General features: G+C 41.5%; 1 protein-coding gene across 9 annotated transcripts in view; it reads right to left on the reverse strand.

Moving 5' to 3' along the window:
* Nucleotides 1–1591: 1591 nt before the first annotated feature.
* ablim3 (actin binding LIM protein family, member 3) overlaps nt 1592–27413 on the reverse strand; it is a 58190-nt gene continuing 32368 nt past the window's right edge. For 2 of the 9 annotated variants that reach the window (XM_078169235.1, XM_078169234.1), the window contains exons 5-24: nt 23216–23342; nt 22617–22710; nt 18591–18678; nt 18439–18497; nt 18258–18329; nt 15521–15682; nt 13949–13969; nt 13769–13798; nt 13478–13604; nt 11783–11878; nt 11391–11441; nt 6322–6438; nt 6041–6111; nt 5635–5803; nt 4428–4457; nt 4004–4059; nt 3712–3778; nt 3596–3606; nt 3384–3464; nt 1592–2891 (exon numbers count right to left, since the gene is read on the reverse strand). In XM_078169235.1, the coding sequence (XP_078025361.1) occupies nt 2778–2891; nt 3384–3464; nt 3596–3606; nt 3712–3778; nt 4004–4059; nt 4428–4457; nt 5635–5803; nt 6041–6111; nt 6322–6438; nt 11391–11441; nt 11783–11878; nt 13478–13604; nt 13769–13798; nt 13949–13969; nt 15521–15682; nt 18258–18329; nt 18439–18497; nt 18591–18678; nt 22617–22710; nt 23216–23342 (1643 nt within the window). In that variant the 3' untranslated portion in view covers nt 1592–2777. Of the gene's footprint in view, nt 2892–3383; nt 3465–3595; nt 3607–3711; nt 3779–4003; nt 4060–4427; nt 4458–5634; nt 5804–6040; nt 6112–6321; nt 6457–11390; nt 11442–11782; nt 11879–13477; nt 13605–13768; nt 13799–13948; nt 13970–15520; nt 15683–18257; nt 18330–18438; nt 18498–18590; nt 18679–22616; nt 22711–23215; nt 23343–27413 lie in introns of all 9 variants that reach the window. The other 7 variants (XM_078169240.1, XM_033633066.2, XM_078169237.1 and 4 more) reach the window with 7 other exon arrangements.

Below are 27413 nucleotides of genomic sequence, written 5' to 3' on the forward strand. Positions count from 1 at the left end.
AGAGGTACATGTCAAATGCTTCTTGGTTAGTTAGGGTTCGCTTTCTTACCGTGTTAATTAAACAGGACGTGTAATACAACTCTCTGGTATGTACGGTAAATATGCAATTTAGTGGTTGCTAGGTGGAGCCAGCAGCCGGTTATCTTAGCTTAGTTTAGATTAAACAAGGGGAACAGCCTAAGCAGTTAGCCTAGCTCTGTCCAAACGTAACAAAATCTATTAGTGCGCTTTCCCGAAGCGCACTAATTAACACGTACTGCCCAGTTTGCTTAATTAATACAAAAATCAAAATGTAAAAACGTCAATTCACCGTTTATAAGGGTTATTTGGCTGTTGTGCCTCGCGACCCCCCTGCGCGAGTCGGGCTGTATCTTGGCCGGAAGCAGTGTCTTCTGGTTGCCTAGCAACTGCTGCAGGCCAAGAAATTGTGAAACTTTGTCAAGTTTTACGCTTGTTTTTTCTTTTTTCTTTCTGTCTTTGTATTTTTGTTTTAAATATCATACATATATCAAAAATATAAAATAAAAAAAATGTGTCAACTAGTAAACTTTAGATATGTTGGTTAACTTTGGACAGAGCCCTTTCCCTTTACAGTCAATTGCAAATTGTCTAGCCATTATTTTACAGTGTGTACAGTGTGTAAGATTTAGGGGGACTTAGTGGCATCTGGCAGAGGGGATTGCAGATTGCAACTAGCTGAAACTTCTCCCTGTTAGAACTTCCTCAATTCTCATTGCTAAGTTTTAACCAGGTGCCAAATTATCCAGAGGTCCCATCCTCTCCTAAACAAACACCGGGTGATTAAAATCAGTACAAACACAGAATAAAGCAGTTTCACATTATAAAAAATCTTTTTTGTAAATATCATATATATATTTACATATCAAAAAATATATGTTGTGTCAACTACTAAACTTTAGATGTGTTGGTTACCTTTAGACAGAGCCAGCCTTTCCCCTGTTTACAGTCAATTGCAAACTGTCAAACTATTACTTCACAGTATGCAGGATTTAGGGGGATTAGTGGCATCTAGCAGAAAGAAATGCAGATTACAACCAGCTAAAACTTCTCTCTGTTATAACTTCTTCATTGTTCAAATTTAACCGGGAGCCAAAGTATCCACAGAGGTCTCATCCTCGCCAAAACAAACATACCAGGTGATTAAAATCAGTACAAACACAGAATAAACAGTTCCACATTAAGAAATCAGTGTTTTTGAGATGCTTTCGTCACAGAGGAGCTGCTAACTATGGTGACCAACACAAAAATGCAAATGGACTCCTCTAGAGCCAGTGCTTGGTTTGTCCGTTCTGAGGTGCTGTAGAAACATGGTGGTGCAAAACGGCAATCTACATGCTCATGATGAGGACCTGCTCCCTATGTACACAAAAGGAGCTTATTCTAGGGTTATGAAAACACAATGATTCTTATTTTCAGGTGATTATACACGCAAGAAAACATACTTATATTATATTCAATTTCTGCATTGCATCATATGCATTATATCCCCCTAAATCCTACACACTAAACATTTAATTAAGTATTTTACAAGTGGATGATTGCCAACTTCAAATAAAAAGAGGAGACTGAATTTGTTTCAAGTTTAATTTTTAGTGACAAAATCAAAAATAACAGTATTCAAAGGAAGTAAAGTCTTCGACAACCCTGGATCTTTGTCAGTGTGTGAAATACCTTGCGGAGCGTTTCATTGTGAGTGAATATAATCTCTGTAGCTACAAAATTATTGGATTATCATTCTAAAAGAAAATAAATAATAGTGATTGCAAATTTATGGATGACTACAGTCATCTCTCTAAAACATTTAGTCATCTTTCTATTGCAATGGGCTGGAAAACATGGAGCAGGAGGACTGAATTAGTGTTTCCTTTATCTATTTAATCTACTGAATTGCACATTCTTTTAGGTTACCACATAGCTGCACAGTGAATTGTATCTATTGGTGACCTTTAACTATTTAACCAGAACATTTCATGGAAGTGATCTGCTAATCTGTATATTTGCATTCTCACTTTGGTTTTCATTTGCACACAAATCAATGCAGGTCACACATACGATTGAAAATAAGTCGTGTCCACCTCAGATTGTAACTTTTTTCATCCTATATCAATTAGTGTAAACTGGAGGGACAGGTGAAAGAGCAAAAACAATGAAACAAGTAAACAAAATTCATCATTATAAATCAAAGCAAAGTGATGTATGCTCACCCATTCTTCTTCTAATCATTCACACCGATAAAGTGTCATAAATGATATACTGTTATCTACATTCTACTCATTCAGATTGCTGGTGCTGCACACTCATAACTAAGAGAGCATAACAAATAAGGCAAAGCCAAAATTCTCCTCTTTATGTTTTAGTACTGCGGCTCTGGTCACAGACATCCCCACATGTGGCCTTATAGGGGCACAGTCACCCTATCCCCTATCCTTCAGGCTTAAGAAAAGCACATCACTAATGTACTACAGTCTCTATTGCTTACACACCACCCCAGCACACTGCCACAGTTGCACTGGCAGCCATCTAACAGTTTATCAGTCCATCTGTGCATAATGTCTCTGTGGCCTTCCCTCGGTATCTCAGAAGTCCACGCTGGTGTGACCAGAATTTGGTTCGTCATTATGAGGAGATCTAGAACAGGTTTCTCAGCCATGGCAGTGAAACTGAACAGACGTCCACCTATCTCTTTCTTCTCCTCCTACAGTCTGTCAGGCCTCTCGCTCTAATTATGGCAGTATTCAAAGGATGTCCATGTGTTATTAAAACAGTCGGGCCTGTTTCTTGAGCTCATTTCTCTTCCACAGAGCCAGCCGGTCAAACTCCTCCACAGTCATGCCAAACACTTGGAGGAACTCCTCCGGGGACAGGTGACGCTGAAAACACAAGGATAAAAAGATGACACACCGTTATGGCATTTTCCTTTTCATTATATTTTACAATACCCTATTAAGTCTTACAGTCATCTTATATATTATTCTTATGGCCATTTGCCATTGAGGACATTGAGGTTATTATGAGAAAAAGACAAACTGAATTTTTCGTAGGCACAAAAACAAAATGCATAAATGAAAAAGAATGTTGTATTTTCAACCAGAATTACATAACTGGCCCCATACCATAAAGTAAGCAGCTAAAAATGACAGAAAATATAACCGAACAGTTCAATTAATGTATATATCTTTTAATACTACAAATATCTTACAGAGTTTGGTTGCTGGCTTGTCAAAAGTCTCCTAGGTAGACGAAGTTCTGCTGCAGATATAGCCTTAGCATTTCTAAAATCTTGGCTACAGCTCTAGTTTTTAACTAGATCTGGGACTATTTCTTCCCAACACAGTTAGCCTAATGGCCCATTCATAACTTACCTCCAGTCTGGCTCTGTCTACATCTTTGGGCAGCCTGTTGCGACCTCTGGTGGTGACAATGAGCTCCTCATAGGGGTAAACCTGCAGATAAGGGAGAGGCAGCCGTGCTCAATCAAACTACGGACAGCGAGTCACAATAACACTGGGATTATTCAACATATAGGCTAACTCTTCTGGAATGAATTATTCAAGCAATTAATTTAAAACCTTACCTTGTATTCTGCTGGGAGGAAAGAAAGAAAATTAAGTCAGTACATTAAAAAAAAAACATTGAATTAATTGCTTCAATCTAATAAAGGGTAGGTGTTTTAAATGCATATTAAATTACCTCTGCTTCCCCAGTTGACCTCGCCGCCACTGTCATACTGGTACTGGTAGCAATCAGCACTCTGAGGCTGCAGGTGTTGAGAGGGACAGCGACTTCAGCATAAACAGATACTGGCATGTTGTTAGCATGAGATATGTAAACATATGGAACAAGATTTGGGGAGTAACAAAAGCCCTAAGAATACTCAATTCCAGTGACTTAAAGTTAATGTAAATTTCAATTTTTAAAGATCTGCAACCCATCAAAAAGCTAATCACACTGTGTTATATGTTACTGTTCACTGTGGTCTCACCCTCTGGATGCCGTTGCGTCCATATCCTGGAAGCGAGGCGGACCTACAGCCAAAATCTAAAATACAGAAAGCAGCAGTGAAATATTACCTCAATCAAGCCAACCGTTTCTTAAATTTCCAATTATTTAAATGTAGTTTGGAATAGTGAACTCATATGATTAGTGCCGGGTCACTGCCAGAAGATGGTGCTCATGACTAACCAAAGAAAATTCCCAAAGTTCCAAATGTGTACACATAATATTGGTGCTTTGTTAATGTAAGGTCACTGAATCCAGCACAAGCAAATCATTACTGATTCAATGCCAGGCTTGTTTTATAAAATAAATATAAAAACTATTTTAATAAATAGGACCCTGAACTTAGGGGATCTGCATTAAACCTAAATTATTTTATAATATTTTTGAAAAATACATAATAAACTCACCACTTTCGACGCTGTACTGAGATCTGGGAGCTGTGAAATAAAGAGATCATATAGTTACATGACATCTCACTTATTGCAAAAAAACCCCCAAACAACCCAAATGCTGCATTTTAAATCTGCCCTGCTCTAAATTTTAATTTAATTGCTCAAATAAAAATCAGTGGAAATGGCTATAGAGATTCGACAGCCATCTGTCTAGTTCGAGGCGTAACAAAGAAACTGAAAAGGAGCAAGTTGGGTACCCATCAAGCCCTGGGAGCAACATAAAACATCAAAGGGGCAAAAAGGCAGAAAGGGGCCAGGCAGGACTGGTTGAGGGAATAAATAAAAAAAAAATAAAATAAAAACAACATACAAACAGCCAAGCACAAAGACACACTGCACGCTCCACCATCTAATCGCAAAACACAGCTTGTATGGGTACAAGCCTTTGTTGCCTTTCAACCGTAGTCAACAGAGTCCCGTTCAGTTGTGTCCCCTCCCACCAGAGAAACAGCTTTAATGAGAGATCTTACTGCTCATAAATAAACCAGGATATGGGACACCAGCTGTGAGTGCGAGAGAGTGAGATAGATACATGGATAGATGGATGAATAGATGGATAGTTAACAGGGTAGAATATTGAGAGCCATATCAGAAGAGAGAAAGGAGGAGAGACAGGCACGCAAATTGAGATGGAGCAAAGTGAAAAGAAGAGGGGAGCTGCTGGTGACAGAGACAGGCTGGTGTCTGAATATCACAGGCTACAACAGTCCCAGTGTGCTGTGTGATCTGCGGAGCTTGATCCTTTCAAACGGAAACAACTCAGGTAGCTTCAGGTCTGGCTTTATGTGGAACGCACCTCTCTGAATAGCTTGAAATGTTTAAAATCAGTGTGATCAGGTATCCCCACAATAATGACAGGCCACATCTGCTGCTGCTGCTGGCCTACAACAGGTTCGGCACAGCTGTTCAGCTATCTTTCCATCTCAATAAACCGCCCCGCCTGCAGCAGCCATGACCCTTTCTGACCTGCATCCACAGCCTCACTGCCCTCACCCCAGAGCCAGATGACAGCAGATATTGAGGCTCGTAAAAAAGCGCTTGTGGCAACACATATGATGACACTGGGAGGGGCAAAGACATTGCCGCACAGGCATGAACTTGCAGTCACAGAAAGAGGAAGAGACAAAGAGGGAGACGCATAGGGGGCAGGGTGGATCCTTACATCCATTGACAGTGTTGTTGTATGCCGTGGTGCCGTAGCCTGTAGTGTTGAGTGTTTCCTTGCTCCCACTACGAGAATTCCTCGCACTGCCCCAGGGGTCGTTGTCATAGGAACCAGATCTGGCTTTCATCTCCTCCTTTAGGATCATCCTCCCGATGCCACTCCCGATCTGAGAGGGAGCAAGGAAAGAGGCAGAAAGAGGAGGAAAAAAAGAAGGAGGCATAAGGGAAAACTGCTAATTTAATGTTCAGTGAATGCAAAGATGGAGACGGCAGCAAATTAAGAGATGGAGGATAGTTTAGGCACCATACCATAAAAAGTGCATTATTTATGGGTGTTCCTGAGGAGGTGACATTCTTCAACCAGATGTTGAAGAAAGAGAGGAAGAAAATAATGAAGCGCTTACTCTTTGAAGACTCTGACTCCAACCCTCTTCATCTCCTCCTGTCGAGAAGCGTCTTCTTGGCGCCCGATAGGCTGAGAGAGAAATAAGATAAAAGAGATCCCCTCGTATGAATGTAGAGCTCAGAGTGAAACACAGTGGGTGAGTGAATAAATATGACAACACAGAGTTAGAAATGGAACTGTACTTATATGTCTGTGTTTGGTCCGGCTTAAAATGGGAAAAAATGTAGCCTACTATGCAGCTTGCCATTCTAAACTCAGTGAAATGACTATGTTTCCTACCCCTTGGGGAGCTGGTGTAGGGGTAGTAGTCAGACTCTGACTGGGTGTATGGCTCAGGAGAGTAGGTGGACAGTCTGGAGGATCTGAGGATGTCCTCGCTGGTCCTGCTTTTGGTGGCTGCGTCCACATGATTGTCTGTGAAAAAATGGATTAAGTTAGGAAAGAAAGGGAAATACAGACAGAAACAAAGTAACTGGGCGTTCTGTTAAAGAAATAGTTTGACTTTTTGGGAATTCTGTTTATTTACTTTTTTTGCAGAGAGTTACGTGTGAAAATTGATACTAGGGCTAGGGTCTGCCTCACCACAGGTTTACATGATTAAAGAAGCAGAACAATAATAAAATAAAACAATTATAGAGAGAAAGCAGGACTAAAATGTAAAAGCTACAACAACTCACATGATAAAAGCAAGGGCAAAGTAAAGACAAAGAACAAACAACAAATAAACAAACAAAACTTCAGAGGACATTAAAAAGTAAGCCTCAGAAATGAACTAAAAGCAGGCAAAAAAAGTCAAATTTAAATTAATTTAAAACTTTCAATTGCCACTCTCATATTTGTCCATTACTTATGAAGCTTGGAGACTGTTAGCTTAGCTTAGCTTAGCTTAGCTTAACATGAAGACCCAAAACAGTGGGAAACAGCTAGTCTGTTGTGCACAGGTAAAAAAAAGCCTACCAACACCCCTAAAGCTCACAAATTAACACATGATATCTGATGTGTTTATTTCATGTGAATACCGAGGTGTAAAAAGATCATGTTGCGTTTAACTGGTGCTTATGTGCAGGGCTAGTTTTTGGCGGGAAGCACTGACTTCCTGGAGTTGCCACTAGCTAGCTGGTAACCACAAGGGGAAGACAAAATTCCTGCTGGAAGTTACTTTGCCTGGTTTTTCTATGAATTAAACAAATGAGATATAATGTGTTAATCAGAAAGCTTTAGAGGTCGCCAGATTTTGTTGCCTTTCTACAGAGCCAGACTAGCTGTTTCCCATTGCTTCGAGTCTTTGTGCTAAGCTAAGCTAAGCTAACTGTCCCCAGCTTCATATTGAACAGGCGTCAATTAGAGCGATTAGTTGTCAACTATTAAATTAATCAGCAACTAATTTGATAAGTAATCTGTTTGAGTCATTTAAAAAAAAGCCCAAATTCTCTGATTTTAGCTTCTTAAATTTGAATATTTTCAAAGTTCTTTACTCCTCTATGATAGTAAGCTGAATGTCTTTAGGTTGTGGACAAAACAAGAAATTTCAGGACATCATCTTGGCCTTTGGGAAACACTGATTGAAATTTTTCAGTTTTCTGACATTTTATAGACCAAACAACTAATCGCTGAATTGAGAAAGTAACTGACAGATTAATCCACAATGAAAATAATCATAAGCTGCAGTCCTAGTGTCAATCTTCTCATCTGCTTCTCGACAAGAAAGTGAATAAGGTACTTCCCAAAATGTCAAACTATCCCAACAAGGAGGGAAATGTGTTAATGATTATCACAAAGATGTACAGTCGGAGTACATTTACACTACATATCCAGTTATAGTTGCAGTTATATCCAACATTCCTGTCAGAGGAGATCATATTTCAGCCAACAGCATGAAAATAACCAGCATTAAAGTGAGTTCAGTTACTGCTCAGCCTGAGGCACACAGTCTGTTTCATGAGTGGTGCGAGGGGATGATATTGATGCCACTCTGCACTAAAGCACAGTCAATGGGAGTCAATGGATGTGACATGCAGAGTAATGTCACATAGATCGCTCTTCACTCTGTTAGCCATTAGCCATGCTGGCCCCAATCCATGATCCATTGGATTCCAATACATATGATGCATGACAGCGATGGCACACATTCTCATCTTTGGGACACACTCTTTCAGCTCGGCGACAGGGCCAGCCGACCACACACACACGAGCACACACACACACACACACATTCAGAGCAAAGTTACTGTAGATAGACAGCAGATTGAAACTTCTGTCAGAGGAGGTATGGCTATACAGTATTGACATGGGATGACAAACACAGAAAGAGTCACACGTATCCACACACGTAGACAGACAGACAGACGTGCGATATCTATCTACCGACAGTGGGTGAAACAGCGAGAAGAGGGAGATACTTACAGTGGCAACGTCACCGGGTAAAGTGGAGCAGAAGGTGGAGGGAAGTGAATAAAAGTGATTGGATGCAATAAAAAGAGGCGAAAAGAAAAGGGAAACATTATTGGAGTGTCCCCAAGGGAGATATGACAATGTGAGAGCTTTGCTACCCATATGAATAACAAGAACAAAGCCAAATAATATGGATCTTATCATTTCTATACAGGTAGCAAACTTGTTAAAGATTAGTACATAACAGGCCTTGGATGCGCACAGCAACACAACTTCACATGTGTCTGCTGTGTCCTTGGACTTAAATAAGTCCTTTTAAGTGCTGAAAGTAGAGAAAATAATACTCAATAGCTGTAAGGGATGTAACAATACCAAAAAGACACGGTACGATGATACCATGATCAAAAGCACATGATATGTTACTTATCTCAATATTAAAAAAGGAAGAAAAATTATGACTTGAAAAAATATTCTTTATAAAATAAGTTCCTGGCTTGTGTGTAAAGGATGACGGGATTCTAGCTCCTTGATGATTTTGACTGCGCAGTCTGCTGTTCAAACAAAAATAATACAATCAGGACTTGACATTTGGCTTAAAAAATCAAATCAATAGGGATTTGAACAATTACTTTGATTTCTCAGCGTACAAAACAAACAATTAACCGGTTACAGTTACATGGTTGGGACAGCTCTAACTAAAACCTCGTGCCTATTTAGCCTGGCACTTGGCCAGTTTTAGATGGTTGGAGGAACATTTTAAGGGAAAAACAAGACAGTAGTGCATTTGAGATCAGAGCTGTCGACAAGTCAGAAACACAGCCTGTGATTTGTTGACAGAAGACATTCGGCGTTGCATTTATCATTATGGATTTATCTTACAAAGTCCTCAAAAAGAGGGTGACACAGTGGTGCAGTGGTCAGCTATACTGCCCCACAGCAAGATGGTTCCCGGGGTGGGAGAGGCCTTCTGTGCACAGCTTGCATGCTCTCTCTGTGTCAGCGTGGGTTTGCTTTGGGTACTCCAGCTTCCTCCCACAGTCCAAAGACATGCAGGTTAATTGGTGACTCTAAATTGTCCATAGGTGTGAATGTGAGGGTGAATACTTGTCTGTCTCTGTGTGTCAGCCCTGTGTGGTCTGGTGACCTGTCCAGGGTGTACTCCACCTCTTGCCCAGTGTCAGCTGGGATAGGCTCTAGCACATCCACGATGGAAAATGAATAAATGAATCTACAAAAGACACTGCAGTTCAAGGCTGGATAACAAAGCTTCTGCAAGGGATATGATTGCACCGGAGCCATTGTTAGAATGGTGAATGTTTTGCTTCTGGGCAAAAAAAGTGTGTCTCCAATGCAGAGTTCCAGCTTCAGTAAGGTCATGTCGTATACAACATTGATGACCCCAGAGGTAACTTCTTTAGTCTCTAGTATGCCCGATTTTTCTCATCAGTCCTGTTCAACGCTTGTTGAGATAGACTTGCGTACGCAGCTCAACTGTAAAGGCATAACTTCAGCGATACAGTGCACAATTTATTTTCAGACAACATCACATTAAACATCTATTTTTCACTTGCCTGACTGGACAACTACATGAGGCATCCCACTTGCCCAAACACAGAGTTTCAGTTTTTGCCCTGAGTGAGTGTTAATGTTGAGCCCTGACAAATTATGATAAGAAGAACACAACTATACGCAATATTGCGCAATTTGATATATTGTTACATCCCTAAGCTGTTTAGGAAGATATAAAGTACAAGAAGTATCAACATGACTGATGTGTAAGTGTGTGCAGAATGTCTGTATTCAAACAAGTCAAGCTTAAAGGTTTTTGAACTCATTCAGTCATTAACTTCATATTTTCTAAACAAAAATGTGTCTGTGCATGTAAACATTACGGCCAGTGATGTACTAATTATAGCTGAGAGATATTGGAGGGTGAAAGTGCCTATAAACAGGACAACACAGTTGACTAATTAACCCACAAATATCAACACAACAGTACAGAAGAACATGCAGGACAACAACAGAGAGATTATCCTCCATCAGGAGGCCTTAAATCTTGTGACTCTCAGCTGAGAAGCCTTTTCCAGCGTGATGTGACGAGGAGATAAGGGAATCTTCTCTTATGAATGTTTATACTGAAGCACACTATCCAGATGGCTGGAGTGCATTTCAGTTTAATGACTTGTAAAAGAAGTCAAAAATAGCATCTTGTGTTAACGGCGCCGCTGTGTTACTTGACTGAATGACAACATAAATCCACACAATTAAGAAATCAGACTTCTCTCTCATACACTCCCTCTGTTTTCCGCCAAAAAAACGAGCACAGCAGCTGTCTCCGCATTCGAACAATTACAGTAACGTCTCCTTAAATCACACACTGACCACTGCTTAACTAGGCTAGGGTGAGAAATAAAAGAAGTCTACACAGCAAATATAAATTCCAGTTATAATACGGGTTTCCACTGTGCTTTGTTCCATTGTTCTGTTCTATTCTGGTGAATTGTGTGTCCTCAGAGTCCCATGTACTCAACACTTGTCACGCCTGAGCAACCTTCACTTCATTCAGGGTCTATTCTAGTCCCATTTGCCGACAAGAACCTCCCGCTGCACGCAGAAGCAGACGTGCTTGTGGCATGCACACTAAACATTGCTCTTTCTTATTTGGCCTCTAACTAACACAGTGTAACTGATCTTTATCTTCATTTTTTGTTGTACAAATCAAACTCTATGTCCGCTGTCAAGCACAGAATCAATCTTTTCCATTTATCTGGTTTTGTTATCAATGGCTTCAATTTCTATCACAACGGGAACATCAATACTAATAAATACTAAATCACAAGGGGGCTGCTGAAACACATCAATAGGTCAGTAAAAACAACTACATCGAGTAGTCAAACACAGCATGACTAAACTGACAGGAGGACAGGCAGGCTAAGGCGGGGCTAACTGCACTGTACCCGTTCTCGTATAGATGGGAGGCTTCCTGTAGATGTTGGGGTCCCCTGTGGCTGAGGAGAGAAAGAGGAGATGGAGAGGTGAAACATGGAGGAGTAAAGGAGGAGAGGATGTGAGTTTCTGTTGAGGATGATCGGGTGGGACAAGGTGGAGGTAGGAGGGATGGTTGTAAAGGAAGGTAAAGGTGCAGTATGAGGGGAAGAATGTGCCACAGAAATTACTTTATGTGCGACATAAAAATATGACTTAGTCACATTTTCACACACTCTGATTCCCACAGAACTTAAAATGAATGATTTGCATTAGTGAATAATGGCTGATGAAATCTTCCCACAGAGTAAAAAAAAAATCTATGAGATTGTGAGGAACGTAATGAGGAGATGGGGAGTCCTACCTGGAACATGAAAATGTTTAGGGGGCTGGTTTGTGGTGGGTGTGCTTGACCGCCCCTCTTGGCCGTAATAAGGTGAACTTCTGCCACTTTCAGAGCCTGCAGCCAGCCACAGCCAATCACAGCAAAGGAAAAATGAGCATGAAGGAAGGCTTCAACGCAAGTCTCATCCATGCAGATGAAAACCAAACAGCTTAATCATTCATTCAGATTACAAAGGGACATCTGGTAACTTTTCCACCTGTGCAGTTACAAAGGTTATTGACTTGTCTTCCTATGACAGTAATTACAGTCATAATGCACATGTGTAAGAGTTAAATGAAATGACAGCAAAGGAGCGACCGCAGCATATGAGATAGCCAAACAACTATTTTGGAGTGAAGTGAAAGAGATTCTGCTGTACGCCAGTGAATCTTGTCACCGCAAAAATTATATGACGGTATTTTTGTTAATATATTAGAGTGGAAATGACATACAAATGGCAATGACAAGGAATTTGATCTCTCTTAAAGGAGCAGTTTGACATTTTGGGGAAAAACGCTTATTTGTTTCCTTAAGGCTCAGACAGGCCGCTTTGAGCGTCAGAGGACAGCTGCGGTCACGCGGTTCTATTCATAGTACAATTGAGGGTCCGCTTCAGCCGGCAGCAGTGAACAGGGGGCTGGGAGGCAAGCTTACTGTCCTACTACTGTCAGAATCGGGGGAAAGTGAAACTAAAAAGATGCTGCTGGGTCTGCAGTGAATGTCAGACGAATATCCAACGTAAAACTATCTTCACCGTGGTGAGGCCGCTGCAGCTGGAGCTTGGAACAAGAGACTGACACAATCGCATGCCCAGTCTCCACGCTTGTTATGCGTACAGTCTGTGCTGTCACAAAAATGGTCTGTAAGTGGACGTTTATGTCACGCAGAACAAAGCGGACCTTCAGGGTAATGTGGAAACTATAAATCGACCCTTGCCTTGAGTTAGATGAGAAGATAGATACTGCTCTGATGTCTGTATGCTAATTATGAAGCCAAAACCAGAAGTTGGTTAGCTTAGCCTAGCATAAAGACAGGAAACAGAGGGTAACAGCTTGTCTGGCTCTGTCCAAAATCTACTTTCAAGCACCTCTGAAGCTAACTAATTAATTTTATATCTTGTTTTTCAAAATTCTTACGAAACCTTAAGTGTAAAAATGTCAATAAGCCGTTTGCGGGACAATTTCTTGAACAGGAGCATTAACTCATTGTAGTCTCCTCTGGTTACCTGGCAACCTTACAATGAAGATAAGACTTCAGAGGTGCTGGTACCTTGGTGGATTTTGTTACCTTTGGACAGAGCTAGGCTAGTTGTTTCCCCTTGTTTCCACTTTTTATGCTAAGCTAAGCTAACTGACTGCTGGCTGTATCTGCACACTGAACAGACACATATGAGAGTAGTGACAATCTTCTCGTCTCAATATTAACAAGAGAGAAAAAAAAGGCGTATTCCTCAAAATGTTAAACTATTCCTTTAAAGGGCTTAACTTCAGTAGAATCATTCTCAAAATTAAAAAATGAGTCAGCTCAGAAACTCCATTGTGCTTCATCTTTGTTCAAATTGCATTTCACATTTAGAACAGCATGACTGATTTCATTTAATACTTTTTTCAATAGACTGATATTAAACTCTGAGGTCATAAGCAGACAATTAGCAGCGGGCGCCATCTGACTCACCCGGGTAGGCATAGTGCTGCGGAGAGCGAGGCATGATGGGTGACATGCCTTGACGACTATATGTCGGCGAGTCAATGTAACCTGGACTGGAGCACTGCCTCTGCTTCATATCCAGGCTGTCGTAGTCCTGAGAAGACAACGGAGAAGAGGTGGAGAAGAAGCAAAAAAAAAGAGCTGGGGGCAACCAGGAGACAAATAGCTTAGTGACAGGTCAAAATGACAACAGACAGTTCACTTGTTTAAACTCGTCTTAAGTGCTCTGGTATTTATGGCGGGAGAAAGAATGCTCACCTGAGAATAGGGAGAGAGTGTCCCAAGTGACTGTAGAATCAGTGGAGAGAGAAGAGTTATCATTTATATTGTAGCACAATGGTGAATAAAAACACATCATGTATCATGTATTTACAGGATTACACAAAAAAAAGATCAGACAATCTTTTTAAATTCAGTCTGTGCTTTGTTTAGGCTTACATGGATGACTGGTGGGGTTTTCTGCATTGGAAAAAGTGATGACATAATCATTTTAACATCAGTTAAAGGAATAGTTTGAAATTGAATTCATGTTCTTGCCAAAAGTTAGAAAAGAAGATGGATACCACTCTCATGTCTGTCTAAAGATCATTAACACTTTATATCTGTTTTACTTTATTCATACACAAACCAAAATGTAAGAGTGTCAAGTTGTGGTTTGTTTGAACTATTTTTTGGCTTGGCTTAGTAAGTGAGCTTTAGGGGCCGTACACATGCCGCATTTTTTGCACACTCAATTTCAGTGTTTTCAATGAGGACGCGTGGCAGGTGCGCTCAAACGCCAGAGCGACGCTGTTGCAGCGTGCACGCGTTCCCGAGAACCTATTTTTCAGGGCACGACGACTGTACTTTGAGATAAATCAAGTTTAACCTTTGGGATGCAGCAGCGTGCATCGCATGCCGTGACAAGGAACAACCAATAACAGCTGACAGATATCTTTCCCTTCCTCTGAAAATATCAGTCTCTGGTAAATATGGAAAAGTTGATCATTTTGATGCCAAGCTGCCAAAGCTTTTCATCTGTTTCACGGACACTATGCCCACACACAATAAGCCTATACACAAACAGCGCCTGGAAGATGATCAGCACTGCCCTCAGAATTTCAGGTAAATTGGCTAGATACAGTACTTGTAAAGGTTGCTTAGCAACCTCAGACACAACCTACCACTGACCTCTTGAAAGCTGGCTCAAAAAAGGCACAAAAGTAGCGTCCAGTGTCCGACCTTGCGTTTTCCAGGCCGTTAATGACGCGGCATGTGCACCGCCCCTTGGAGATGCTAGTGGACAGATTTTTTTTTTTTTTTTAAATTATTGGACAGAGCCATGCTAGCTGTTTCCCTCTGTTTCCAGTGTTTATGCTAAGCTAACCTAATAGCCTGTGGGCACTAGCTTCATACTAAGCAAACATCTAACTCTCAGCAAAAAGCTAGTAAGTGTAATTCCAAAAGAGGTTTAACTATTCCTTTTAGTATGGTGCACTTATAAAAAGACATTTACCAGAAACTGATGTGAATCATTTGTGTATGGGCAGTAAAATCCACCAATCAAATACAAATTATTCATAAGTACTTCAGGCTCATCATTTTCAAAATCAAATTTCACTGAAAATTCCCAGAATTTTAAAATTATGTTTGGTTAAAAATGATTTTTTTTTTTTATCTTAATCTCAAAAAAGAGTCAGTTGTTGTAAATAAATCGTAATAAAAAAACATTCATCAACATGTTAAATCAAGTATTTGCTCTGAAAGCTGCAATTTTTAACCCAATTTTCTAATTTTCCATTTCTTAATCACACTTTACCAAACAAAATAATCCATTCAATCAATTTCTGAAAAATAAAAACATGAAAATAATGAGCCTTACAGATACTACATATGTGACTGAGTTGTAATAATGACACACACTTATTTCAGCACAATTCCATCTGAAAACTAAGCAAAGAGTTTTCTCCTAAAAACAGACCAACAACAAAACCAGTGCTAAGTTTGGCCTGGAGTGTGTAGCAGTAGTACCTCCCCATAGCTGTAAGTTTCTAGCCTGTCATCAGAGGTGTATCTGTGGTAGGGCTGGTATGAGGAGGATATGAGGTCTGGCTGTTGGACCTCGTATATGGCCTTGACCTTTGGCAGGGCAGCTAGGTCCTTATAATCTAGGAACTGATTCTCCACTCTGGCCTGGAAAGAGGACACACACATACACCCACCAAAGACAGAGACAACAGCAACACCACCCAACATCAACCACATGGACGATGCACAGTAACAGAGCAGAATGGAAACTCCACCAGTGACAGTGAGCAGATCATGCAGCGGTGAGAGGAGTGAAAAAGAGCTGATGAAGCACACACAAGCCTGCACATGCATATACGTGTGCGTGCGCTCATCAAAAAGTACACATGTACGCTGCAGAACCTGACAGCAGTGTAAGTTGTTGACCTTCAGGAGCTCAGCAAGTGTGAGAAAGAGAGCAGAGGGAGCAAAGACAGCTAGAGAGAGAGCGGGAGAGAGGGAGAGGAGACAGCATGGACAACAAGCGCGCTTACACTGCATTTCTCCCTCATCCATCACCTTAAACAGAAAGGTCATTGATTATGAGACGAGAGCAGAGCAGGGCAGGGCTGAGCAGAGAGCGGTGACTCCTGCTTGCATGCAGACAACCCTTGACATGCTAATACTGCCGACATGCAGCAGCAGCATCCAGCAGACTGCCAAGCAGCACAGTTGGACATTGTTCCATAGCTGGCTGAAACCTCCTTTTTATATGGAAGTTGTCCAACTTTGTAATGTACAGAGTGACAACCTTCACAGAAACCTTCACTGGTATGGTCCTCATCTAGCTTCTCTCTGTCTGTCTCTATCTATATCTCTATCTATCTAGATAGACAGAGATATAGATAGATACTGATTTGGTGATTTGCACATCAAAACCTGTATGTGTCAAGTTTAAAACTGGGATACATTTGGTTGAAATATTCTAGTTCTTTTTAAGATGTCTGGGTTACATTAAACCTTTTTTCAAATTTAATTAATGTGCCTTAACTATTTGGGATTTCATTCCTCTCTTGTGGTGCAGCAATGAGTCCTAAACCTCAGAAATGAGTTAGCATTTTTTTGCACATCCGGTTCCTTCATCTCAAAGTCATTGAGTTTTTTGAATGGGTTTTTGGTTAGATGCCAGAAATAAGGTCTGCGGTTAACACAAGCTTAGGAGACTCATGTTTTGTTGTACGTGCAAGTTCACCTTCCGACGTAAGTTAGGCTAATCTGTCTGGATGTTCGTAGGTGGAAATCACGGGACAAGGAATCTTCAGCTTCTGCACTTTGCTTAACTTCAGCAGGTGAGTACTGAACATACAGCTATTTATATCAGTGAAGGCAACTCTGCTGGGTTGCGGTCTCTAGCTCAGGCACAGAACAGCAAGCTAGCACTCTCCATGCAATGAGCCATGAGCACCATTCAACCTTTACTAACTGACTCCTGCTAAAACTTGCTGTCTTCATGTAATCTAGCAACAAGGAAAACATTTGTAAGGTAAGAGTAGGGGCACAAACTTAACTATTGTGGACTGCCTTACAATACGTCAGTAAATATCCTACCCGTGAATTTTGAAGCTTTTCGGTGTCTAACAAGTTGGTAATTGAGACTACAGATTGTCATGATGCCAAACCGCACCAAACACAGTGATGCTGAAGTCATGCCACCCTGGTGTAGTTCATTTATATCCTAATATTAGCTTTTTACTTCTGGCGATTGCATTCATGCTTCAAAAATAATAAAACTGTGCTTATCTAAAATCCAATGGAAAAATCTGATTGGCTTTTTGTCAAGGGAACTAGGGTGATGCCAACTCCTTGGCAAGCCTACATTTAAACTTCATCCCTGCAGCACTCTATACCTGCTTTATTACCTAGAGAGTCTACAGTCGTGCAAGTGGCTCTGTAAGGCTGCATGTACAGTAGATACACCATAAGCTAAATGCTAACATCAGCATGCTAACATGCCCTGATGGTGGCTCTTCATGAGAAGTCAATGGATCACCAATGTCATTAGGATTCATCCTCTGGGGACCTCATATATCTGTTCAGAATTTTATGGCTGTATAATTAAATATTTTTTGAGATCGCTCAAAATGAAAACTGCCAACCTCCTGGGGGCCCATCCATCTTGTGGATGTTGATATATTTCACTGGACATTTGATAACTATGACCAGCTGGTGGCGCTAATTGAAAACTCAGGGGATCACTAACAGCATTAGCATTCATCCTCTGGAGACCATGAAGGTCTGTATAACATTTCATGCCATCCCTCAAATATCTGTTGTGAGAGTTTTAATCTGGACCACAGTGGGCGGTCACCTGACACTGCCTTTCCAAATGTAGCCCAGTTTTTACCGACACATAACCGAACCTTCATGTGTTTTTTGACTTGCAAATCACTTTCTATCATTACTGATGACTGTAGATGGTCCTCACAGATATAAACCATTAACACTGTGTTGTGTTGTGACAAGATACTTCGTGATTTTCTCACTTCTCTTTCACTCCTGCCACATTACTGATGACAACAGAGGTTAGGACACAGACAAGTGAACAGGCCAAGGGAGTGAGCAGCCTCTCAGGTTGGTGCTTAACCATTCAAGCCTATGGGTAGTGCTTGTGTTTCTGGTGTCGTAATTGTGCTTTTAGGGTAAGCTCAGTGGTGGTGGCAGCTAAAAGTCACTACAATCTGCAAAGCTATAGGCTACTCACGCATATAACCCTACTGGGAGAGCCTATGGAGGAGCCCGGCGGAGAGATGGAGGCCTCTGACAGGCGTCTGTGCTGTGAGGTACAAACAGACAAAGAAAAAAAAAAGAGCGGAGAGCGCACACAGTGAGAAAATTACAGTTTTCATTTTATCACACCATTTTCATTTCAAACTCTATCTCACCCTGAGTCTCCTCTCTGCCCTCGCCGCCTGCTTGCATAATGGGTGCCACACCTCACAACCTGAGGAATAGAAGACAGATTGGCATTGGGTGTTACCACATGCCATGCATTCGTCTACATGGGCATGGTCAATGTGATGGCATTAGGTTTCACCTGTCAGGTACATTTCCTCTCCCTCTTTGAACATCAAGTTACAGCGGGAGCATCGGGCGCAGGTCGGATGGTAGTGTTTCCCTCCCGCCTGTGAGGAGCAGAGGAGAGGAGAGGAGAGGGAAAGAGGTGTGACTGGACATAAATTATCATCATAAAGAGTTTCACAGAGTGAGGGTTAATCTACAAATGAGCAGGTCATTATCTCCATATGTTTTCCGCTGTATATCACCTGACCACCATTGGCCTCATAATCTACTGAGACATTATTGCATAGCCTGTAGTTGTTCATCAGCAAGCACATGATGGCCACCACCCATTCTCATTCATGCCATAATTAGAGCAAAGATCCCTGCAGGTCAGTCACATGAAGAAAAGTGTTGGTGTGTGCATGTGTGTGTGTATGCAACAGAGAGAAAGAGGGAAGTAGGTGGCCATGTAAGTGAAGGACACAGGAGTGCGATACATGTCCTTGGATGTTCAGAGTGCCCCGGGGGAACACATCCAAACAGGTGAAATGGACACATGAAATGATGCAGTATGATGTCATCGCGCCAGCTCCCATCCATTAATCCAGTCCAGTTCACGGTCCTGATGTTCCTCACACGTGTCTCCGCGGGGCTGACGGCTGAGGCGTGGCCCTGTCCTGTCACCTCTGCCTTCCTGACACACCATTAGAGAATTTCTATTTATAGAAGCACGGCTGACATGTGGCCTGTGTCGAGGAGACCTGAACCGTTTCATCCGAACACACCCAGCTTCTGTGCTTGAGTGTGTGTGGCGGGGTATTATGTCATTTTATGCTGCATTGACTTTCCCCGCTTTTCATAAAAACTGATACTTTCATGCAATCTGCAGGAAACCAGGCCTCTCTGACGAATGCAGTCTCTCCGAGAGTTGCACAGCACAGTTCTTAATCGTATCCGAGCTGCATTTTAACCAATACCTGCTCTCATCCGTCTCAGGTTACTCTGAAAGGAAAGCCAGGAGAGGATGCAGCATTTCCGTCCCTTACTTTCCCAGCAGCAAAGCGTTTACCGTCTGTGGTTGCGCGGTATCAGTTCAACAACTGCTGTTAGCATTCCTAATGAGGCCCTCATTCTCTCCGGTGGCATTAATAGGCTGCTATATTTATTGACGTGCTAAGACACAGAGGAAGGAGAGGGAAAGAGGAGAAACTAAAGAAAGGATGTTTCATGCTCCTCTTTCTTCCGCTTCCTGTCTTTATTTCTCCCCTTCTCCATCCATTCTAACCTACTCATTAAACTAACGACCACTGGCTCTGGAAAGTTGGACTGGAGAGTGGCTTTGTGGAACGAGCCTAATCATCCACACAGACACAAACACAGACAGATTGGTCTGGGTTTAAATGTAGGAGAGTGGAGAGATCAGTACGCCTAACTGCACAGACGTGGAAATTATACTTTTAAATTGATAAATGGAGGATCTAGCGGCTTCTGTGCAGCACTGCATTCATCAATTAAAATGATGAAAAAATGTGTTGACTTTTTCTCACACAAGAACCACAATGAAATGTCTAACATGTAAAGCCTTATTCAATGACCTGCATGCATCTGTGAAATCATTTTTTTTGAGTTTCCTAAAGTAACTCACAGTCAGCCACACACATGTAAACTAATCACAGACTGTATAAAATAACGGGCATAGCCACCGTGACGTCACCCACTGGCTTTTGGACTACTCTGAAGCCTTTTGAAGCTGAGTTTGGCATTTTGGATTTTTGGAGTTGGAGGTGACAATATTTGAGTGAGAGGGTGGAGCTGAAGAAGAGTGAGGGGTGGATCTGACCAATTAGCTAAGGTGGTGCCTTGCAGACAGTCTGTCACTCAATGAGGCCACACCCCTAATTATGCATAACTTTAAGCCTTGAGTGTGTTATATAAAAATTCACCACCCGTACACTTAGAGACCAAAACTGTTCTTTGTACCAGGTTGAAAACATGTTAATTCCTGCTGTGAAGTTGAGCATTTTAACACGTGCCTAGAGGGACTGATTTGCTTCTGGGGCTAACCTCAAGATGCCATTCGAGGGACTGCAGTTTTTGGCAGTTGTGCATTTTCCAGCCCAAGAGGCTGCTGCTTGAAACAAACCAGCATGCTCGGGTGAATATGCAGGGTGGTTAGGTCAGGCGGCAAGTTCGCCCAGATGTAGATGACCAGGCGGTTCATCAACAGGCTATTCCAGGGTGCTATTTTCTCTATTTACTTACAATCAGACTACGAGACAAGCTTTTGATTTTATTCATTTAAAACCATGTTGTGAAGCTTCCACAGCTTGCCATGATACATGTTGTTTGGCCTTTCTGACCAAGAAGAAGCATTAAGACCAGAACTTTTCATATCCTGAACCTGTCCACCTCCTAACCATTAGAAACATAGCTCAGCAGGCCACTTGGCATATTAAATAATTGTGCAATAGGGCTGACTTTTTTAATGCACTTTAAGCACTTAATCTAGTGGGTCGTTTGATGTTACTCCTCAGTCACCTATAGATGCTGGTGTATTATCTATAGTGCTCTTATGTGCTGGATCTTATTTTACCCATCTGTTTTATGCTTTCATGATTATTTCAGCTTAGGAATATTGCAAAGCTCAGGTCTGTGGTGTCTAGACCTGAGGTAGAGATGATTATCCATGCTTTTTTGTCCTCCTGACTGGACTTCTGTAATTCCTTTTTTACTTGTCTAAACAAAAATTCTCTGAATCGTCTTCAAATAATCCAGAATGCTGCTGCTAGACTGTTAACCGGGTCCATCCAATATCCAGTCCAATATTTTTGCCAAAAGACTATAATAAAATGCCAAAAATTAGTACAGCATCTATGAAAGTGCCCAGATGGAATTTCTGGGTTATTCTTATCCTATATATATATATATATATATATATATATATATATATATATATATTTTATGTTTGGGGAGTTAGTGTTGATGGATCTGACTTTCTGTGAGTCAAATCAGCTGCACGCTGCATCTTAAAGAAGCAAATCATTATGATATCAAAATTTGACAGCAGAAAAGAATGATAGTCATGCATGCACGCACACACAAGCGATCAGAGAGTTAGAGAGAGAGAGACATAGAGGGAAAAGAGACAGAGAGGGAGACTCACAGATAAAGGCTGACATGTCCCCATGTCTATAAATAGCCCAGAGAGGCTGACAGTCAGGAACAAAACACTTTACACCAGCCATTCTGACAAGTAAAGGAGCACAGGGACAACAAGGCCCCGTGTGAGTGTGTGTGTGCACATGTGTGTGTGTCCGACCAAAGTTTTACTACGTCTGCTCCCTTTCCTCAGGTCCCGACAGACGAGCGACACCCTCCAGAGACTCTTCCAAAACATTTAATTAGCATGTGCGCTTTATCACTTTCATTATTTTCAAACCTACTCCCCTCATTATTTTCCCCTCACTTCTTTCTTTCATCTGTCCGCCTCAGCTCCTTCTCCTCTGCTCTCCTCTCTCTCCACTGTTGACTCCCCCTTCCATCTTCTTTTTAAAAGTGCTTTAGCGTAAGAGCACGCACATTTCTACCACTGCAGAATTTGCTTTTCTGTGTCTCCCCTCCTTCCATCTTTTCCCTTCACTCCTTACCCTCTGATCTTTTTATAACTCCCTTTTCTTCTGAACTTCTTACACGTTATTATGATTCAGTCTTTTGCCTCCTGTTGGTGCAGGCAGGCCTGTGTTCTGCTCAACCGTGCTTCCAAAAGTAACAGTCGAAAAGTGGGTGAGCACCGACGTTTGACCAAGTGAATTTGTTTTAGTTTAGTAAAGCAGCACAAAATTTTTATCACCGGCCAATCTTAAGTCGTTCACTCCCTAAAGCACAGTGGGGCTTAAACGGAGGCGAGAATAAAATGCAACTGGTCAATTCTGATAACGCTGATTACATTCAGTCGCCACAGTCAACTCCCAGTTTGGATTTCCGTATCGCTGCAGAATTTGGTGTGTCAAAATCTCTGCTACCACTGCCGCCTCACGTTGATATCTGGTCCCGTTCTTACCTCCAGAACCCTTCCGCTGATGTATCTGCTGCAGGTCTCACATTTCACCCCATACTGGGCGTGGTAATCTGCCTCACAGTATGGCACTCCATCCCTGCAACATAGAGAATACACAAAAAAGTACTGCTGTAGCATCTTAAATGCACAGTTTAGTTCAGTAGTTCTCAAACAGGGTTCCCCTAAGGGTCCTTAAAGGAGTCCCAGAAAGCACAAAAAGTACAAACTGTTGCATAAAAAGTCACCAGAATGCAGGAAATGAAGTGTTTAATGGTAAAAAGACCCCAGACTCTCCGGTTAATTAACCCAGCCCTTTATAAGTCTGACTATTCTGAACGTAGGTTTATTATTTCCTCAACTGTGGTTAACAACTACAGAATTCTGGTATGTTTTCAGTTGGGGATCCCTGAAGTTAAATCTTATCAAATAGGGGTCCGTGACCTAAAGTGTATCAATTCAGGGGACATGAAAAAGCTTGAGAACCACTGGTTTAGCCTATCTGGGAAGACACTGGATATTAAAAGTCCAGTATGTCTACTTGTGAGACATGAGACATGAAAATAAGTCGCTTGAAGACATTGCGACTCTCTTCACACACTCACTTGCTGATGTATTCTCCGGTGAGGACCATGTTGCAGGTTCGACATCTGAAGCAGCTGACGTGCCACTGTTTCTCCAACGCCAGGAGAGACTGCCCCTGCTTGATCTCGGCTCCACACCCAGCACAGTCTGGAGAAAAGTAGTGTGTGAAAGAAAGAGGAAGAAGAACGGAAAGAGAGACAGGATTGGGGAAGGATGCAGACAGAGAAGGAGGAAAGGAAGGAAAGACAAAGTGAGCCAAGGTATAATTGTATGTCTTTAAACACCAACTGTGCTCCTAAGTGTAGTTTTCTACCCCTTTGGCACAGCCACCTTCTTAATCAATAGCTGTACTAATGCGGGATATTGCAGAGCTGTGAGGCTTGTTCTCTTAACTGTAAGCACTGTTAAACATGATTGAATGCAGGCAGGAAGCAAGAATCACTGAAATAGCCTCAGGGCGAGAACAGTTGCATAAAATCCCCCTCACATGAGACATGTATGAATCTCTCTCTGTCTGTTTCTCTCCAACACACACACTAGCACACACTGTATACAAGCAGACTGCACTATTCAACTTCTCTAAGAATGACGCACCAGCAGGCGTTATTGACCACCGCTAACAGGGCAAGAAAGAAACAAGACAGCACGGAGGCTACAAATGATTCATGGCTGCGGAGTGACAAAATGCTGAAAAAAGGTCAGCGCTCCATTTGTTTCCATTTGGAAGACGTTTGGCCTAGCTTACCCTTTTTGACCCGGTCTACTGCCCCCGAGAGAAGGCTGGAGTCACAAGGGACCACTCCACTCCGCCCTGTCAGCCAAGACAAACTGTGTTTTGCAGTAAAGAAAAACCTGCAGTGTATTGAGTCAGTTTTCTGCAGTCCAGATAAATCTTTACTGTCATTTGGTGGTGATAGTGCTGAGTCCATGGGGCCAGGATTGCAGCCCCAGACTGTGACTGCGCACAGCTGATTTCCCCCTGAGTCATGATACAGTTCCCATTTTAGCCTCTGAATAAAAAATGTATTTGAACGTCTAACAATTACGCAATAGAGCTTGTGAGGAGAAATTGTTTGATATGGTTACATATAAATGAACACTAATGAGAAGGAGACAGAGGAGAGAAAACTGCCTCTGCACTGTTGTTGCATTTCTGGCCACACCCCAGTTGGTGATGTCACAGCTGGTGTTTTCATGAGCTGTCAAAAGCAAAATATAACATCACTAATTGGGGCACATCCAGTGCAAGCAGGGTGTCTACAGATATAACCAAATTAAATTTAAGACTTTTTAAGACCTTTTTAAATACCACCTTATATGAAATTTAAGACCAAACCGGCAACAGAAATACACATTATATATGTGTGTGTGTGTGTGCGCTCTTTCCAAGTAAACACACTGATGTCAGTTCAAATGAAAAGTGAGTCAAACATAACATCAACTAGGTGAGTTTAAGTTTAATGTGTTTAATGTAAAAAAACAAAACAAAATGTCATCACTGCCATAAATGCTATTTATTATTGCAATATTTCTGTCTGTCCAATGATTGTAAACAGTTATTGGGTCTGTCAGGGTGGAGACATTTTCGCAGTAATGTGAATGAAAATATTTCAGACCCATGTAATCTGAATTTAGACAATTTGAGACTTTTAAAGGCCATATATCAAGAAAACTTAATTTAAGATATTTTAAGACTTTTTAAGGACCTGTAGACACCCTGGCAACATGTTTGAATGTTTTAACTCGCAGACATGAGTGCAGCGGCAGTAGCTCCCTACTCTCTGTGATTTAGTGCTCCTTTAATGGGTTAGTTCAACATGTTTGAAAATACCCTTATAGTAATTCGCTTTCTTGATAAGTCTGGTTCTGTCTGAAGAGCAAAAAGAAAAAAAAACTGTTGGAATCATCCAGCGCATAAGCCCCCATAAAATGATAAATTGTTGTTTTTCAACACAGGTTTTTCATGGGGCGGCAGTAGCTCAGTCCATAGGGACTTGGGTTGGGAACCAGAGGGTCGCCTGTTCAAGTCCCCGTCCGGACTAAAATATGGAGCGTGGAGGTGCGAGTTCACCTCCCGGGCACTGCCGAGGTGCCCCTGAGCAAGGCACCGAACCCCCCAACTGCTCAGAGCGCCTGTCTGACATCTCTGCCCACTCTGACATCTCTCCACTTAGTGCATGTATAGGTCCTGTTTGCGCATGTGTGTGTTCGGACCTGTGTGTAATTGACAACAGAGTGAAAAAAATTGAATTTCCCCTCGGGGATTAATAAAGCATATAAAATTTAAAAAAATAATTTAACATGTAATTAGTGAGATTTAGAGGAGCTGGTTTGCAGATTTTGTTACTGTTTGACAAAGCTGTTTCTCTCTGGCTCTAGTCTTAAGTCTAAATTACACCAACCTCCAGGATCTGTCTTTATGATGTTCATGTGTACATATACAATTTTTGCCTTTAACCGATGTGTATAGTTCAGAGGCAGAAAGAAAATGATGTAGGATGAGACTGCGGGGAAATGACACGCAACAATTGTCCCCGACCGAATTCAAACTGGGAACAATGCAGTTTACACTGTACACCTCTTAAAGGAATACTTCAACCCTCAAATGACCATTTGTATATGAATTACTCAACCTGTGTTTCGTTAAATAAAGAATGCAAAAATTGAGAAAATTTTGATGAACTTAAGTTAAAGGGGCCACAATTAACAACAGCAAAACTACTACTGTATCTATTTACATCTATTTACAGACTCTCACACACCTTGTGCAGTGTAATCCAAGTCTTGTTAACCCAATGCTTTCCAAACAGACAGCCCTTTTGTGACGGGGAACTGAACTGAAAGTTAAATTTATCTACGCTCTCTATAAAAATCCAGACTTCTTTGACAAAAACAGTAATATTACGTCACTGAACATGGAAGCTGGGAGTCCACCACTACTTGATCAGTTAGTTACTTTGTGTTATTGTGTGACCTCTGTGTTTTAAAGGGTTAATTCGTATTCAGCAAAGCCACACAATGACACTAAACTAATTAATCAAGGCAGCCGAGAAATGAGCTGTTCTTGACCGCGGACCCCTTTTGCTTCAGGTCATCAAGAATTTTCCCTGTTTTTGGATTCTTTGTTCACTGGACGCTTGCAAGAAAAATACAATTTTGCTCACAAATTCAACCTAACACGGGGTGAAGAACTGATTTACAAATTTATATTTTGTGGGGTAAAAAGTTCTTTTAATCCCTTGATCAATTTGAAGTGAAGTCGTCATAGACTGCAGATTTACTACACTGAGCAAATTATTCAACTATGTCAAATTTGGGGTGTCATCCAAGTTTGTAAGATGTCTTTCTATTTTCTCTTTTCTTTTTATTTTTCTGTTTTATCAGTCGAGAAGATCAACACCACTTTCATATTTGTCAGTTAATTTCAATATAAGGATACAGCCAGCAGCCTGGTAGCTTAGCTTAGCATAAAAACTGCAAACGCGGAGAAACGGTTAGCCTGGTTCTGTACAAAGCTAACAAAATCCACTTACCAGCACCCCTAAAGCTTACTGATTTGCACAATGTATCTCATTTGTATAAATCCATTAAAAAAAGCAGATGCTGACTCCATTGCCTTCGGACAAAGCTAGCAACTGTGCTAAGCTGAGTTAGCAGCCTGCTGTTAGAAGCATGAGAGTGCAATCTTTTTACCAAACTCAGCAAGAAAGCAATAAGCGTGTTTCCAAGAAATTGAACTGCTGCTTTATGGAGACACAAAGAAGGATTAAGACAGTCTACTAAAACTTTGATTGAGGTTATAAAACTACATTACTCAGGGTAAGTGTTTGGTCATTGATGCGTACATAAGAAAACGTTGACTGATAATTCTTTACAGCATGTTATCTTGTGACTGTTCTGGGCCTTTTCCCCTGAAATAATCATCTTGTTCTGGCTAAAAGGATTTCTACCACTGTTGCACACAGAGCATATATTTGCATTCTTAAATATCAAAATGACAGAGGAACAGGCTGTAAAAGCCAGTGCATTACATTTAGCGTCTGCACTCTGTGTCCCATCCCGTCGACTGTCTCCTCATAAGACGGAGTGATAAACACGTACCTGGGGAGCCATTTGGATTTCATTTTCCTGAATGGAGCGATCTGGGGAGGACAGTTATTCACTGCCTCTCCACCATCTGTTATTGCTGCACAGCCAGTGAGCAGCAGCCTGCTGCCT

Source organism: Epinephelus lanceolatus, chromosome 7 (genome assembly GCF_041903045.1).
Source record: "Epinephelus lanceolatus isolate andai-2023 chromosome 7, ASM4190304v1, whole genome shotgun sequence".
Lineage (NCBI taxonomy): Eukaryota > Metazoa > Chordata > Actinopteri > Perciformes > Serranidae > Epinephelus > Epinephelus lanceolatus.